Below are 14,787 nucleotides of genomic sequence, written 5' to 3'. Positions count from 1 at the left end.
TAAGAATGAGCCCAAGCCAGCCTCATCAAAGCAAATGGAGGCACCCCAGCAAACAGCCTGCCAACTGCTAAGCGTGTGAGTGAAGCCCTCCCAGAGCCCCCACCCTCAGCTGACTGCAGCAAGGCAAGTGAACCCAGGTAAAACCAGAACTGCCCAGCTAAGCCCAGGCCAGACTGCCACTTCACACAGGCTAATAAGTGGTTTTAGGCTTCTGGGCTTAGAGTGGTTTGTTATGCAGCAGAGCCTCACTGATCCACATACCTGGTGGACACACCCTCTGCAGACAACACACTCTCAAGAGTACACAGATATGCCTTCATAAATGGCCTCCACAGAAAGTCTGTTGCTGCCACACTGACACACACCCCTTGCAGGCCACACACACACACACATACACACAGCCATCACTCAACCCCAAACACCCCTTTATTTATACAACTTTCCTGGCCACTTGCATGTCAATGTCAATGCCTATCTGGGAATGGGTGAGTCAATACTGCCCAAGCTCTATGTCCCTGGCACTGCCCAGCCCAGGTTTGGGCGTGGAAAAGGCACCCAGTAGATTTGTGTTGAATGAACGGATGAATAAAGCGAAGGGCATGGAATGAGCCAGAGGTTAGCACCAGTGGGTAGACAGGAGAGGACCAGGCAGATACAGGATGAGGTGGGGACAGGAGCTGGGCATCTGGATGTGAGAGACAGTGCAGTGTGTGGTTAAGAACCCAACTGCATGGGTTCAAATACTGCCTCTGCCGCTTATTAGCTGTGTGACCCTGGCCTTGGACTCTCCTGGCCTTAGTTTCCCCATCTATGAAATTGTGATAAAAATATGACCCCTTTCAATGGGTCTTTGGGAGGATTTGATGGGACAACACATGGAAGTTCTTTGCACAGCCCTTGGAACATAACAGCCGTTTACTACCCTTACCCACCAAGACCCTCGTCGTCCTATGGTACTTCCTCTGGGAAACCCGCTCCCCAGCTCCCCTTGCTCCGCTGCAATCCACAGCCTCCGCTCTATCCCACAGCTCTTGTGAGCCCCTCAAGGGATGGGGAGATCATTGCTCTATACCCAGCAGCCACAACACAGCCCCAGACAACATATTAAGGAGTGATTGCAGAATGACAAAATGATCCTCATTTTACAAATAAGTAAATCTGGGCTCCCTGAGGTCCTGAGATTCCTAGAGGTGCTGAGGTGTTCCCCGGTAAATGCAGAGGCTGGGGGTGTGGAGCTTCAGTTTTCATCCCTCTTGGAAACCCACATGGGCAGGGATATCCCCTATTTGGCTACCTTCCCACTCTGCCTAGCACAGCTCCTGGCACACAGTGGATGCTCACAAATCTTTATTTTACAGATTGTATTTGAGATTCTATTTTTAAAATTGGCTCCAATTTTTTTTAAATGGATGGGGATGCTTCTTTAAAAGCACTTGAAGAGCTTCAGGATGTGTAATGTTAACTATGGGGAGACTGAGGGTGTCAAATAATTAAAAGAATTAAGGATGGGTTAAGAGGAAACAGCAAATGAAAAAAAGCAAAGCGAGTAGTAACTCCAGGAAGAACAAAGAGTTGTACAAGAAAGGAAATGTAACCAAAATATATGACTTGGCTTGAAAGGAAACAGTATTTATATAGTCATAATATGAATAACACTAAAATCCACTTCACAAAAAATTGTGATAAATGCCAATTGAAAGGGGGGAACCAAAAGCTAAATCTTTCCTGATAATAATGATTATGAGAAGAAAAAGTTTGACTGCTCACTGGGTGATGTTCATTATTCTCAGCCTTTTACATCTTGAATCCATATAACAACCCAATAACCTCAGCACTATTATTATCACCCTCATTTTACAAATGAGAAAACTGAGGCCCAAGGAGGTTAAGTTACTGCCCAAGGTCATACAGCCAGAAAGAGGAAGGGCTGGGATCCAAAGCCAGGCAGCCAGGCAGTGGAGGCCACACTATGAAAACATCAGACCAGAAAGTCAGTCAATATGTGCCTAAAATTGGTCAGACACACTGGCTCACGCCTGTAATCCCAGCACTGTGGGAAGCCAAGGTGGGTGGATCACTTGAGGTCAGGAATTCAAGACCAGCCTGGTCAACATGGTGAAACCCCATCTCTACAAAAAATACAAAAATCAGCCAGGCGTGGTGGCACACACCTGTAGTCCCAGCTACTTAGGTGGCTGAGGCAGGAGAATCGCTTGAACCTGGGAGGCAGGGGTTACAGTTAGCCAAGATCACACCACTGCACTCCAGCCGGGGCAACAGAGCAAGATTCTGTCTCAAAAAATAAATAAATATATATATATATATATATGTATGTATATATATATGTGTGTCTGTGTCTGTGTGTGTGTGTGTGTGTGTGTATGCCTAAAATTGATCAAGAAAACAGCAGGAAAAGCAAGTTATTTAAAAATATGGAGGAAAGTACCAGAAGAAATAGTTTAAGAAGTTGTAAGTGGTTGCTTTTGGGGAGCGAGGCTGATGTAGAGGAAAGGACAAGGGATGCTGCTTGTTATTACTGATATATATGGATAGAAAAATATGTCCATGGTGGGCAGGCAGGACTCGGCAGGAGAGTGATGCAAGGAAACTTTCTGAGGTGATAATGCTTGATACCCTGATAGGGGTTTGGGGTACAGTATGCATTTGTCTAAATTCAGCAAATGGCACCTTTAAGATCTGTGCATTTCATTCCATGTAAATGTTACCTAGGGAGGAACAGGACAAACAAATATTGAATTCTAGCTAATGGCATGCACACTAAAGTGACTTTAAGGGAAGTGTACTGATATTTGCAACTTACTTTGAAAAGCTTTATTAAAAAATAAGTTGTATTAAAAAAATAAGTTGTATTAATGGATGGAGAGATGGGTAGATTCCTGATAGAGCAAATATAGTGAAATATTAACAAGTGTGCATTAGTAGGTGGGTATATGAATGTTCACTGTATAATTCTTTCAACTCTATGTTTGAAATTTTTCCTAATAAAATGTTGGAAGAAATATATGAGTGAATTATCTGAAAAACAATATTACCTTTTATTTTATTTTTATTCTACTTTAAGTTCTGAGATACATGTGCAGAATGTGCAGGTTTGTTACATAGATATGTATGTGCCATGGTGGTTTGCTGTACCCATCAACCAATATTACCTTTTAAAAAACCTGGATGGGGTGTTCACTCCTTTTTTTTTTTTTTTTGAGAGGGAGTCTTGCTTTGTCACCCAGGCTGGAGGGCAGTGGTGCGATCTTGGCTCACTGCAACCTCCACCTCCAGGGTTCAAGCGAATCTCATGCCTCAGCCTCCCAAGTAGCTGGGATTATAGGTGTCCGCCACTATGCCTAGCTAATTTTTGTATTTTTAGTAGAGACGGGATTTCACCACGTTGTCCAGGCTGGTCTCAAACTCCTGGTTTCAAGTGATCCGCCTGCCTTGGCCTCCCAAAGTGCTGGGATTACAGACGTGAGCCACCGCACCCGGCCGGGTGTTCAGCCCACCCAGATGGACCAGCCTGGATGGACCAGCACAACTGTAAGCCCTCCTATATGCACATCTAATTGGCAGCCAGCTGCAGCCACGCTCTCACCTATATCCTATGACCCTACCCTGGGGTCCTAGAGTCAAGGACCTATAGCCAAATTCCTCAACCCTTTCCTGGTCCCCTGTACACAGGATATCAGGTAAGATGGGGGTGGGGGGGTCTCCTTAAATGTTTCGGTAGCAGGAACAGAACTATTTAACCAAGGACAGGGAACAGGCCTCTGCAGCTACACTCCATCCTCTGCCAAAAGGGTAAACTGAGGTCTGTGGGGGAGGGGGCTGCCTTTCCCAGGGCCCATCCACCTTCATGATAGAAGTGAGCAGCCAGGTTGCCTGGTTCCCAAATCCACGTGTATATAATTAGCTGGTGGGAAACGGATCAGAGAGCAGATCTCATCTCTGCCTAATTAGGGGCTAGGCAGCTGGGGCCAGGCTGGCCTGGGGGAGCTGCTTCGGAGGGCTGGGCAGCCCCAGGAGACAGGGCAGCAGCTGCAGGCCCTCCGAGGGCTCACACTCCAACTGGAGGCAGAACAATAGAGGGGCTGTTTCCACAGATCCCCAAGGCTGCAGGGTTGGGGGAGGGAGGAGTGCAAAAGCCCCCCGCCCTGCTCCCTCCACAGAGGCCTGCAGGGAAGGCGGGAGGCTCCAGAATCCTGGAACAGGGGGAGCCCTCCCAAGACCAAGCCATAGCCATTGGAGAAGACTCAATCTGGCACCTTCCCCACTTCCAAGAATCCCTCCCTGCTCTCTCCCCAACAGACCCTCCCAGTGGATTTATGGAAAGGCATTCTCTTTTCAGCTATCCCCTGGTCCAGCTCCTCGGAACAGCTCTGGTTTTAGGGCAGAAGTCCCTAAGTAAACCTGCTTTACATTCTATGATTATTTATGTGCTGAATGTTTAGTTGCCCATTCTCTTCTCCAGACTAGGACAGGGGCCATGTCTGTCTTATCCACTGCTGGGCACCCAGTAGATGCTCAGTAATAAAGTGACCAGAAGAAAAGGGTGCCAAGATGAGGAAGAGTGGTAGGGTACATGCTGGGAGAACCAGGAATCCAGACTGCGATGTGTCTGGCAGGCAAGAGTGTGACCCCAGGCTGTCCTGCAGACCTGCTATGTGACAGTCTACAAGTCGCTATCCTTCCCTGAGCTCAACCTCCTGCTCTGACAATATATCTGGTCCTCAAAAGGCTACCTTGAGGATTCAAGCACTGTACCCTCCTTCAGAAACAAGGTGTCACCCACCAGTCCTGTGACCTGAACCTCAATTTCTTCACATGTAAAATGCAGCCAGCCCATCCACCTTCTTGGGTTACTCGGAGGCTGCCAGGTCACAGCAAGGGGCAATGACTAGCCCTGAATTCTAGCAGGGTTGCCTAGGAAATCTAGTCTTTGACACCTCAAAGGGCACCACGTCTGCAGATCCTGCCTGGATTCTCTCTCCTGACACCATCACTCCTTCAGCATGGGGACCCTGGAGGCCCAGCTCCTGCATTGTCAAAACTGCTGGGCACCATGGGGGGTTGTGGGTAGGTCACCACCCTCCTCATGCTTGTCTCCCCACCAGTATCATGAGCTCCAGTCTCATGAGCTGGAACACCATCTTCTTCTAGAACCCAATTTTCCCTTCTTTCCCCAAACTGCCCAGGCCCATCCCAGGCCCCTGGGGGCTAGTTGTAGACAGGCAGACAGACAGAGAGATGGACAGCTGGGCTGATCTGGATGTTTGTCAACAGTCCAACGGAAATCTCCTCTTTATGCTTAAAATAAAACCTACATCAAACCTGTCACCAGGGCCCCCATTAGAGCTTCCTGTTTCTGAGTGCTGCAGCCAAGGCAGCCTGTGAAAGGAAGCGCCACCCACCCCCTCTCCACGCCCACCGTGGGGCACCAGAGAGGCCACCCCCGCTTTCGCCCTTTGTAGGCCCAGCCCTAGCCCTAGCTGCTCCACTAGCCAAGGTGGGGTGTCCTAGTAGGTAACTGACCTGGAGGGAGACTGGAAGAAGCTGAGGCCTCGAAGCCCAGTGCCAGCCCCTTCCTTCCCCTCTCCCCAGGTATTGGAATATAGCATGAAGGGCCCAGAATGCACCAGTGCCCCAACCCAAGGAGGACTGTGCTGCGTAACTCTCCCACTGAGGCCCAGAGGGAAACTGGCTTGTCCAAGATCACCAGGGAGGCCACTCATTTTGTGCCGTCCACCTCAAGTCTCTCTTCCTTCAAAACTCCCACTTCTCATCCTCACTCTATGGTCTGTGTGACCTCAAGTTCAGATTTGCCCTCTCCGAGCTTCCTGCCCCCTTGGGAACTGGGCAGGGCTTGGATGGAACACTCCTGGTTGGGGAGAGTCTATGCACCCCATCGGCCTTTCCCCTGCAGGCTCCCTTTCTGGTGCAGGGGAAAGACCCCATTCTTACTCCCAGCTCTATTCCAGCTCACTCATGGCTGGATCTCAGTTTCCTCCTCGATGAGGCAGGCCTGCTAGCCTTCCAGGAGAGTTATGAGAACCCACCACGGGGACATGTCTCCAGCCAGGCCAGCCGCTATCATCATGCCCCACCACTAGACCTCGGGGTGAACAATTACTGTTTTCATGGCCCCACCCCAAGACTTCTCTCACCCTTTCTCTTGTGGCACAGAAGAGTCTGAAGGCCCAGCCCTTGAGAAACAAGCATTTGTGTTTATTAACCAAGGAGAGGGAAGTCAAAGCAATGCAGACTCCTAACCAGTCCCTCCTATAGTCTGCCCACCTAGGCCAGCTGCCAAGGACTAGGAAGAGCAGTGGATAGGCCCCTCCCCACTGCCCCGACCCCAGGGTGAGTTCTGCTGGGTAAGGAAGAGGAAGTCAGCAAAGGACAGAGGCCAAGGAAGGAAGGAGGAAACAGAGCCGCTGGGGAGACAGGATTGAGGAGATCCCTCGGCCCCTCACTCACAGTGGGGAGGGCAAAGCACCGCAAATGCAGCCCCACAAGAGGAACTAAGCAGGAGTACACTCATGTCAAAAACCTTGTATTGGGGGAGGGGAGGAGGGGGTTCTCAGGTGTCCAAAGTCAAGAACAAAACCCTTCGAGAGTCAGTCCTTGCCCAAGAACGCTGGTCCAGCCTCTAAGCCTTTGCCTCCATACCAAGTTCACAACAGGGTGGAGCCTCTGACATGGCCGTCTAGAGAATGGATGCAAGAGAGGTCCAGGGACCACTTGCCTCTGTAAGATCTGTCCTGTGGCGAATTCCAGGCCCAGTGGTGCCTAGCCTTCAGCTGCTGGGCTCTCCCGTGCCTGCCTTAACCCATACAGCCACTTGATCACGCGGGCATTGCGCTCCACCACCGACACGCCATAGGGAACGCGCTCCCGGGCCCGCTCCTCAACAGTAACCGAGCTGCGGCGGGAGCAGCCCCCTTCAGAGCTGCCCGGCCCGGCACTGGGCCCTGCCAGGGACACGATATCCGAGCTGGCCCGTGCCAGGTGGGCCACACCCAACCCTCTCGCCTCCTCCGGGTCCAGGCCGCAGAAGTTAAAAAAGCGCTCAAGATCAGCGGCTGCCCTAGAAAAGCGCTCGCTCAAGTCCGACTTAGAGCGTTGCAAACCCGGCGGCCGGGCTGGGCTGGAGGCGGCGGCAGGGCCGGGTGATGGGCAGGGCCGGGCAGGCGAGGCGGGCAGGGGGCGGACGTCCACTCGGCGGACCGCAGAGGTACTGGGCGGCGGTCGTGGAGGGGTGGCTGGGGGAGGACGGCCGGCTCCCTCTGCCCGTCCAGGAGTGCGGCTGGCCTCGGCAGGGGACACGGGACTATCACACAAGTTGATGAGGCTGCTGAGGATGTCCAGGTCCAGCTGGGGCCGTCGGCAGGGGCCAGGCAGGGCTCGGCGGCTGGGCGTGAGCACTGTGCGGCGAGTCTCAGGGCTAAAGAGTGGCTGTTTGGACAGCAGGGGCTGCACAGGTTCCTGGCGGGTGTTGGCCACATGCAGGCTCTTGACGTACTTGGCCTTGTCGGCCTCCAGGCGCTCCACGGCGCTCGGTTTCCGGACTCCACCATCTGCCGGCCTCCGTAGCAGGTAGCCAGGGACCTTGGTCCGCAGGCGGCAAGGTAGGGCGGGGGCGGACGGGGCTCCGGGGCTCAGCGTGTCCACAGGCATGGTTGCTGCATATCCCGAGGGCTTTAGTCTGAGGAGACCGGAGAAATGAGGAGCCAGAGATCCGGGCAGAAAGTAGGCAGCTGGACACCGGCAACTGCTGCAGTGAAGGAGAGGAAAAAAAAAAAAAAAAAAGCCGAGCGCGCTCAGACAAAGAGGCTCAGCCACCGCTGAGAGGATAAGACGCCTTCCCTATTATAAGGTAGAGACCACGCCCCTCCACAAGGAGCCAATCAGCAGGCACAAGGCAGCAGCTGCGGGGCCTCAGGCCCCACCCACACCCCCTCCCTCCTGCCCCGGGAGAACCAGGCCCAGCTGAGACTAAGAGAGGAAAAAAGGTGCTAGAGAAAAAAGACCTGGGCAACCTGAGCAGAAAAGACAGGGCAAGGCACGCGCTAAAGGGAGCAAGGGAGGCTCCAGGCTCTGTGCTACGCACCAGTCAACTCAACCTCAGGTCCTCTCAACAGCCCCATTTTTTGGATGGAGAAACTGAAGCCCAGAGAGGCAACCAACTTGCTTAACCCAGCGAGTAGGTGGCTCTGCCCCTTACCACCAAAAAGGAAGGTGCTGGCACCGGGGTGTAGGGTTAAATGACCAAGAAAAAGGGCTCCAGCCCCACACCCCACCTGGACTCCCCACAGGGAGCCTGGTACCACCTCTACCCCTCACCCATCCAGGCAGGAAGCTGCCCTGTGCCATCCACCCGCCTAGACATGCCAGGCCCCAGGCAAAGGGCAGAGCTTATAGGGAAGGAGCAAAGAAAATCTCCACCCCCGCCCCAGTGGAGTCCAGACATCCGTCAGCTTCCTGAATGGAACTGGATGGCCCACGGTGATCCACAAATGCCTGTCACGTGGAAACATCAGCCCTGAGCTATGCTGTGCTGAGAGAAGCTGGAAATGTCCAAAATCACACAGCCCTGCATGGAGGCATCCGGCAGACCCTCGATCTGCCTGCAGCCATGGAATGGGCACTCACCTGGGAGGAGGGCATACACGTGGATGCACAAGTGTCTACGTGGTCACCCAAGCGTCAGGGCCTGATGCCCCAGACATCAAGCCAACCCTGACCCTGTTTCCAAGGAAGGGCCAAGCCCACAGAGTCACCCCACAAGGCCCCTTGGAAATGGGACAGAAGAAAACCCACATACCAAGTCCCAAACATTCTCATCTGTAAAATGGAGGGGGCAGGTACTTAATCTGGGTGTTCCCCAAGACGGCTTACAGTTCAAGCCATCTAGACCCGTGCTGTCCAGCTCAATAGCCAGCAGCCACATGTGGCTATTCAACCTTAACTTTAAATTTAAATGAAATAAAAACATAAAATTCAGTTCCTGAGCTACACTAGTGGCATTTCAAGTTCTCAATAGCCACATGTGGCCAGTTGCCACTGTGTTTGGCAGCACAGAGTACAGCATTTCCATCCATGGTAGGAAGCTACATTGGACAGCCCCACCTAGACATCCAAAAATCCAGAAGGGAGTGAGTCTGGATTGGGGTGGGGAGGCAGGGATCTCTGCTGGGTGCCGTCCTCCCTATAACCTCCCACAAGCCTGTGGGTTGTTGTGCAGATGGAGAAACTGAGACTCAGAGAAGTGACTTTCCCAGGTCCCAGAATAGATAAATAAGGCACTGATTTCAGTACCACATCCTGTTTCTCCCTGGCGCTCCTGACCCCCCCAGCACTACTCCTTTTCTCCTTATCCGCTGCTCAAGTAACTCCATTTGTGTGTGGTTGTTTTACTCTTTGTTGTGCCCATCCCCCTAAAATATCAGCTCCATGAGGGCAGGGGTGTGTGGGGGGGGGGTGGGGGTTGGCTATTTTGTTCACTATACCCCGGTTTCAAGATACTGCCCTAGACACATACTAGGGCAGAATATTCAATAAAAATTTATTGAACTGAAATATTTATGGGAGCCAGACGTGAACTGGGTGATCAGGGATGAACTAGAGACATCTAGGTACCCTGCCTGCTGCAGGCATATGGGTCCAAGGTGGTAGGTGTATTGTTCCAGGAAGCTGGAAATCCAGGAGTACATAAAAACTCTAGATTCTTAACTGTCAGCATATTCAATAATAATGATTAAAACATTGCATATACAGCAAACAAAATATGTCTGCAAACATATCTGTCCCCTCCTCCTCCATCTGGCCCCCAACCACCAGCTGGAGACCTCCGCAGCAGCCATGAGTTGGGAATAGATCCTTGGGTGCCGCTCCCAAGGCAGGAGAGATGGAGTGGATGGGAAAGGAAGCCTCGCTCCACCAGGGCCGACCCCCATGAGACCTCAGGTGGGAAGGACCTGACAGGAAAGGAGCATAGTAGAGGCAGCCAAACTCTGCCCCACCCCCAGGCCGCCACCTCCCAAACCAGTCCAACCCGTCCGCAGTGGCAGTTCCCTTGCGGGCACCATCCGGATAAAGAGGGAGAAGGAGGTCAGACGGGCGGGGCCGGGGCAGAAACCCCGTGCACGACCCCGATCGGGCCCCCAGCCCCTCTGGCCCCATCTGCTGGCCCTGGGGTCCCCTCTGGCGGGGCCGGGACAGATGCGAAAGCCAACCCGGGTTTGGCGCCGCGGGCCCGCCGGCCTTCGGCTCGCCCACCCGCCCGCTGTGCGCCTTGCGAAAGCAGCTTCGCCTCTTTACAGACTCGGTTACCTTATCCGTGAAACGAGGTTAAAAATAGACCTTCCTGAGCCTCCAGGTCACGATAAGGATGGAGAGATCAAACAGGTCGAGGGCTTTCCTCAGCATCTGGCAAAAAGGCGGAGCCACGAACCAGGCTCCTGGTCTTCAAGATTTCGACTAACCAAGTCCACAGACCACCCCCACGTAGGGGTCTCTAAGCAAGCCCCACGAGGGTCTGTCCCAGCCCACACCGCGGACAAAGCAGGCCCAAGACAGAGGCCGATCAGTGAGCTGACCTCAACAGCCCCATGTCACGAGTGGGCAAACGGAGGTGCAGCGGCTCCCGCCAGGTGAAGCCAGGGTCCCAAGTCCCCAAGCGGGACTCAATGTCCCCTCTGAGGCCTCCTCTCACCGCCCAATGCCCCACCCACGGATTCAAATGCCTCCCATGAATGCCCCCAACCGCCGGCCCTTCTGGCTTGCATCCCGGGGGCACGCATCCCCACCTGGCCCCCTCCCCACTAGCTCCCCAGCGTCAGCCTCCAGAGGCCGCGGGGCAGGGTTGCGGGGAACTCAGATCCCCAGTCTGGCTTTTGCTCTCCCTCAATTCCGGAAAAGCTTGAGGACTCCCGGTGGCGGGGGATGGGGGGTCGGCTAGCAGGGCGCTGTGTGACCCTTGCCACTCGCCGCCCCTCTGAGTCCGAGTTGGCCTGGCTCTCAAATGAGGGAGAGAGCGGCACGATCCCCGCGGTCCTCTTGAAGCCGAAAGGGAGATCCCTGCCCCGTTGCCGCCGTCCTGGGGTGGAGGGGTGCTCGGGCCGTCCCCTACCCCGGCTGGGCGCCCCCCGCCCCGGTCCGCACGTACCCGGCTGCGCCCGCGCCGCTGGCCTGCGCTCCTCCGGCCCGGCCCACCTGGGGCTCCGGCAACCTGAGTTTGCGCAACTTCCGGCGGCCGCGGGCAAGTGAACCCGCTGGTCCAGGTATTACCCGAAAAGGGTAAGGAAAGCCAGGCAGGGGCCAGAACCCGAGCCCCGGCCGCCGGCAGCTGGCCTGGCTCAGGAACTGGGTCCGACCCGCTCCAGGACCACCCAGAGAAGTTCTTCCGGGAGCCGAGACCCGCCCACCGCACACCTGGCGCGCGGAGTCCCCGTGGCTCTGGCAGGCAAGCGCACCCATCTTAGAGATGGACAAACTGAGCGCCGCTCCCTGACACTCAGAACGACCTCCAGGTAATGTTCACTGTGCCAGGCACGGGAAAGTGTTTTTCTTGGTATCGGGTAACCCATTTTAATCTTCCCAACAATCACTATCTGGTGAGTTCTATTGTTACCCCATTTGACTAATGGTAAACTGAGGCTGAGAGAGGCTGAGTCACTAGCCCAAAATCACTCTGGGGAGTCCAGCCTGCGCACTTTCCCTCCAGACCAAGGCTTAACGCCACCACTTTCTAGCTGTGTGTCCCTGACCAGGCTGCGGGACCCTCCTGGTGCTCCATGCTGTCACGTGTAGAGTCCATCCCTCTGGAACAGGCTGAGCCTGAGCATGCCTTAGCTGCCTTGTGAAAACTGTTAACATTGGTAACAACAGCCGTCATAGTAACAACAGTAACTAGAATTTTGGGGTGCCAGGCACCATACTCATTTAAATCCCCAGAGACTGCAGCCCTGCAGGAAGGAATTCCCAGAGGGAGGTGACTGTCACCTCTTCCACCCCAAGTCCTATAACTCACTGCAGGTAGGAACATTTGATAGGCCATTTTTTCATGGGAATCCTGAGGCCCAGAGAAGGAGCTGTCCCCCAGGCCTCAGCCTCAGCCCTCTGCCCCACTCAGGCTGAAGAGGCTCCTGTTCCATGTCTGTGCCTGTGGGAGCTGGGCCAGGACTAGGGTACAGGGCATGAGGAAACTGGCAGTGATGCACATCAGCTTTCCTTCCCCCTCAGCACTGCAGCCTCCTCCAGTCCCTGACTTTACAGGGGACGGGGCAACAAGTCCTTCATCCTCCAAATGGCCTGCTGAGCCCTGCCTAGCCCTCCACGGAGGCAGAAATGGGGGATGGGGAGGGAAGGCTCCTTCAGGCGCTAATAGTAGTAACAGCAAAGCAACAGTAATGATTTTCGTAATAGCAAAGAAAAGAACAGTCCTTCCTTTCCAGCCCCAGCCCCGGACCCTACAGCTGCCAAGATGCTGATGCCTAAGAAGAACCGGATTGCCATTCATGAACTCCTTTTTAAGGAGGGAGTCATGGTGGCCAAGAAGGATGTCCACATGCCTAAGCACCCGAAGCTGGCAGACAAGAATGTGCCCAACCTTCACGTCATGAAGGCCATGCAGTCTCTCAAGTCCCGAGGCTGCGTGAAGGAACGGTTTGCCTGGAGACATTTCTACTGGTACCTTACCAATGAGGGTAGCCAGTATCTCCGTGATTACCTTCATCTGCCCCCAGAGATTGTTCCTGCCACCCTACATCTGCCCCCCGAGATTGTTCCTGCCACCCTACACCGCAGCCGTCCAGAGACTGGCAGGCCTCGGCCTAAAGGTCTGGAGGGTAAGCGACCTGCAAGACTCACAAGACGGGAAGCCGACAGAGATACCTACGGACAGTGTTCTGTGCCCCCTGGTGCTGACAAGAAAGCCGAGGCTGGGGCTGGGTCGGCAACCGAATTCCAGTTTAGAGGCGGATGTGGTCGTGGACGTGATCAGCCACCTCAATAAAACTGGAGAGGATTATTTCACATTGAATAAACTTACAGCCAAAACAGAAAAGAACAAATCTCATCTGAGCACTTTCTTTGTACCAGACACTGTTCTAAGCTCTACAAAATGTTAACTAATTTAATCCTCACACCTACCCTGTGAGGGCTACTATTATTATGCCCATTTTCAGATGAGAAAACTGAGGCTCCAAGAGGTAAGGCCACTTGCCCAAAATTACACAGCTGATTAATGGTAGAGCCAGGATTGGAACCCAGGCTCACGTCTGGGGAGGGGAGGTGGAAGAGACGGTGTTTTCAGTGTTGGGCTTTGGCCACTCACCAGATATGCCCCCCAGGGAAGTCCCAAGGAATCTACTGCCTCGTCGGCTGGACCCCAGAGGGAGAAACCACCTTAGGAAGCACTCCCTGGTTATGGTTCTGAGTCTCGGTTTCCTCTGCTGTAAAATGGGGGCAATAACGGCAATGTTTTCCCAGCAGAAATAAAGTCTCATTACTGCTGTGTTTAAACCCTCCTGTGGCTCCCTTACAATAAAATCCAAGCTCCCTGCAGTGAGCTGAGATTGAGCCACTGCACTCCAGCCTGGACAACAGAGTGAGACTCTGTCTCAAAAAAAAAAAAAAAAAATCCAAGCTCCCCACTTGGCCCTCAGGCCTTCCAGGACTCAGTCCTTGTCCAAATCTCCCATCTTATCTCCAACCTCTTTCCTGCTCTGGCCACAAAGCCCTCCCTGCTGTTCCTGAACACAAGGTCTTTCCTGCCTCAGGGCTTTTGCACCAGCTATTCTCTGTCTGGAACCTCTTCCCTCACCCCCTTCAGATCTCATTTCAAATGTCATCTCCTCCAAGAGACCCCCTCAGCAATTTTACCCATTTTATTCCCTTCCGAGCACTCATTACATCCTGTCATTTTAGATACTCTTTTATCTAGGAGAGGAAATATAACTCGTTTCCTATGTCTCCCACTGGACCATGAGCTCCATCACACCCTTCCAATTTTCTTCCTTCAGGGACCAAACACAAGAGGAAATACCGTTGAACAACCAGCTGTTCTGGACCCAGGCCACCTCGAAGGCCAAGGCCACTCATCAAGAGGCACATATTAAATGTATAAAGCTTTTTCTTATATCAGTAAGAAAGAGAGAAGAAAGAAAGAGAGGAAGAAAGAAAGGAGAGAAAGTTAAACATATCTGTCAAGAATAACACAAAAGTGATGTTGTGTCCTTCTTAGTACATGGTATCAGAAGGCTTCTTTTTTCTTTTTTTAGAAATGAGGTCTCACTGTGTTGCCCAGGTTGGAGTGCACTCCATAGCTCACTGCAGCCTCAAATAGATGGGCTGAAGCAGTCCTGCCACCTCAGCCTCCTGAGTGGCTGGGACTATAGGTACATTACCACACCCACTCATAACAACAGTTTGTCTTAATCTTACTGATCAGCCAATTCCTTGGTTAAGGCAGTATCTGCCAAATTTCTCCACTGTACAGTTATTATTTTCCCTTTGTAATTAATAAATATCTTGTGAGAAGAAAAAAAAAAAAAGGCCAGGGTCCCTAAGCACCAAGCCTCCTCCCCAAACCCTGACCGTGCTCCTCCTGGCCTTTCCAGACCTGTCCTACTCTTCCTCCAACTTCAAGTCACCCCCATTCAAGCTGGGCTCTGACCACTTCTACCCAAGTCCTGTTCTTTCTCCAAAGCCACCATATACAAACCTCTGCACACACTGGTTCTGCTGCCTGCAGTGGTCTTCACTACTCCATCCCCC

At 53.1% G+C, this 14,787-nt stretch overlaps 3 protein-coding genes across 4 annotated transcripts in view; 1 reads left to right on the top strand and 2 right to left on the bottom strand.

Annotated features, from left to right (window-relative positions):
• The window catches only part of FAM110A (family with sequence similarity 110 member A), a 139,152-nt gene that overhangs the window by 87,750 nt on the left and 36,615 nt on the right, over window positions 1-14,787 (bottom strand). The gene's annotated exons all lie outside the window — the stretch shown is intronic.
• Window positions 6,214-11,565, bottom strand: LOC134806946 (family with sequence similarity 110 member A). 2 transcript variants are annotated; one of them, XM_003316799.6, is made up of 2 exons: window positions 11,177-11,565; window positions 6,214-7,783 (listed from the first exon to the last, which is right to left on the bottom strand). In XM_003316799.6, the coding sequence occupies exons 1-2, from the start codon at window positions 11,485-11,487 to the stop codon at window positions 6,799-6,801; spliced, it is 1,296 nt and encodes a 431-aa protein (XP_003316847.4). In that variant the 5' UTR covers window positions 11,488-11,565; the 3' UTR covers window positions 6,214-6,798. The 2 variants fall into 2 exon arrangements, with proteins under 2 accessions (XP_003316847.4, XP_063659388.1); XM_063803318.1 differs by lacking the exon at window positions 11,177-11,565 and adding an exon at window positions 10,342-10,418.
• On the top strand, window positions 12,427-13,070 carry LOC469854 (putative ribosomal protein eS10-like). Its single transcript, XM_525239.9, has one exon. The coding sequence runs from the start codon at window positions 12,494-12,496 to the stop codon at window positions 13,022-13,024; it is 531 nt and encodes a 176-aa protein (XP_525239.1). The 5' UTR covers window positions 12,427-12,493; the 3' UTR covers window positions 13,025-13,070.

This window comes from Pan troglodytes, chromosome 21 (assembly GCF_028858775.2).
Source record: "Pan troglodytes isolate AG18354 chromosome 21, NHGRI_mPanTro3-v2.0_pri, whole genome shotgun sequence".
In the NCBI taxonomy this organism is placed as follows: domain Eukaryota; kingdom Metazoa; phylum Chordata; class Mammalia; order Primates; family Hominidae; genus Pan; species Pan troglodytes.
This window is presented reverse-complemented; position numbering and strand designations above follow the sequence as displayed.

Coding starts and splice junctions, on each gene's coding strand:
- LOC134806946 (XM_003316799.6), bottom strand. CDS start 11,487: ATGGGTGCGCTTGCCTGCCAGAGCCACGGGGACTCCGCGCGCCAGGTG. Junction 7,784..11,176: donor AGCGGCGCGGGCGCAGCCGG/GTACGTGCGGAC, acceptor CCTTCACTGCAG/CAGTTGCCGGTGTCCAGCTG.
- LOC469854 (XM_525239.9), top strand. CDS start 12,494: ATGCTGATGCCTAAGAAGAACCGGATTGCCATTCATGAACTCCTTTTT.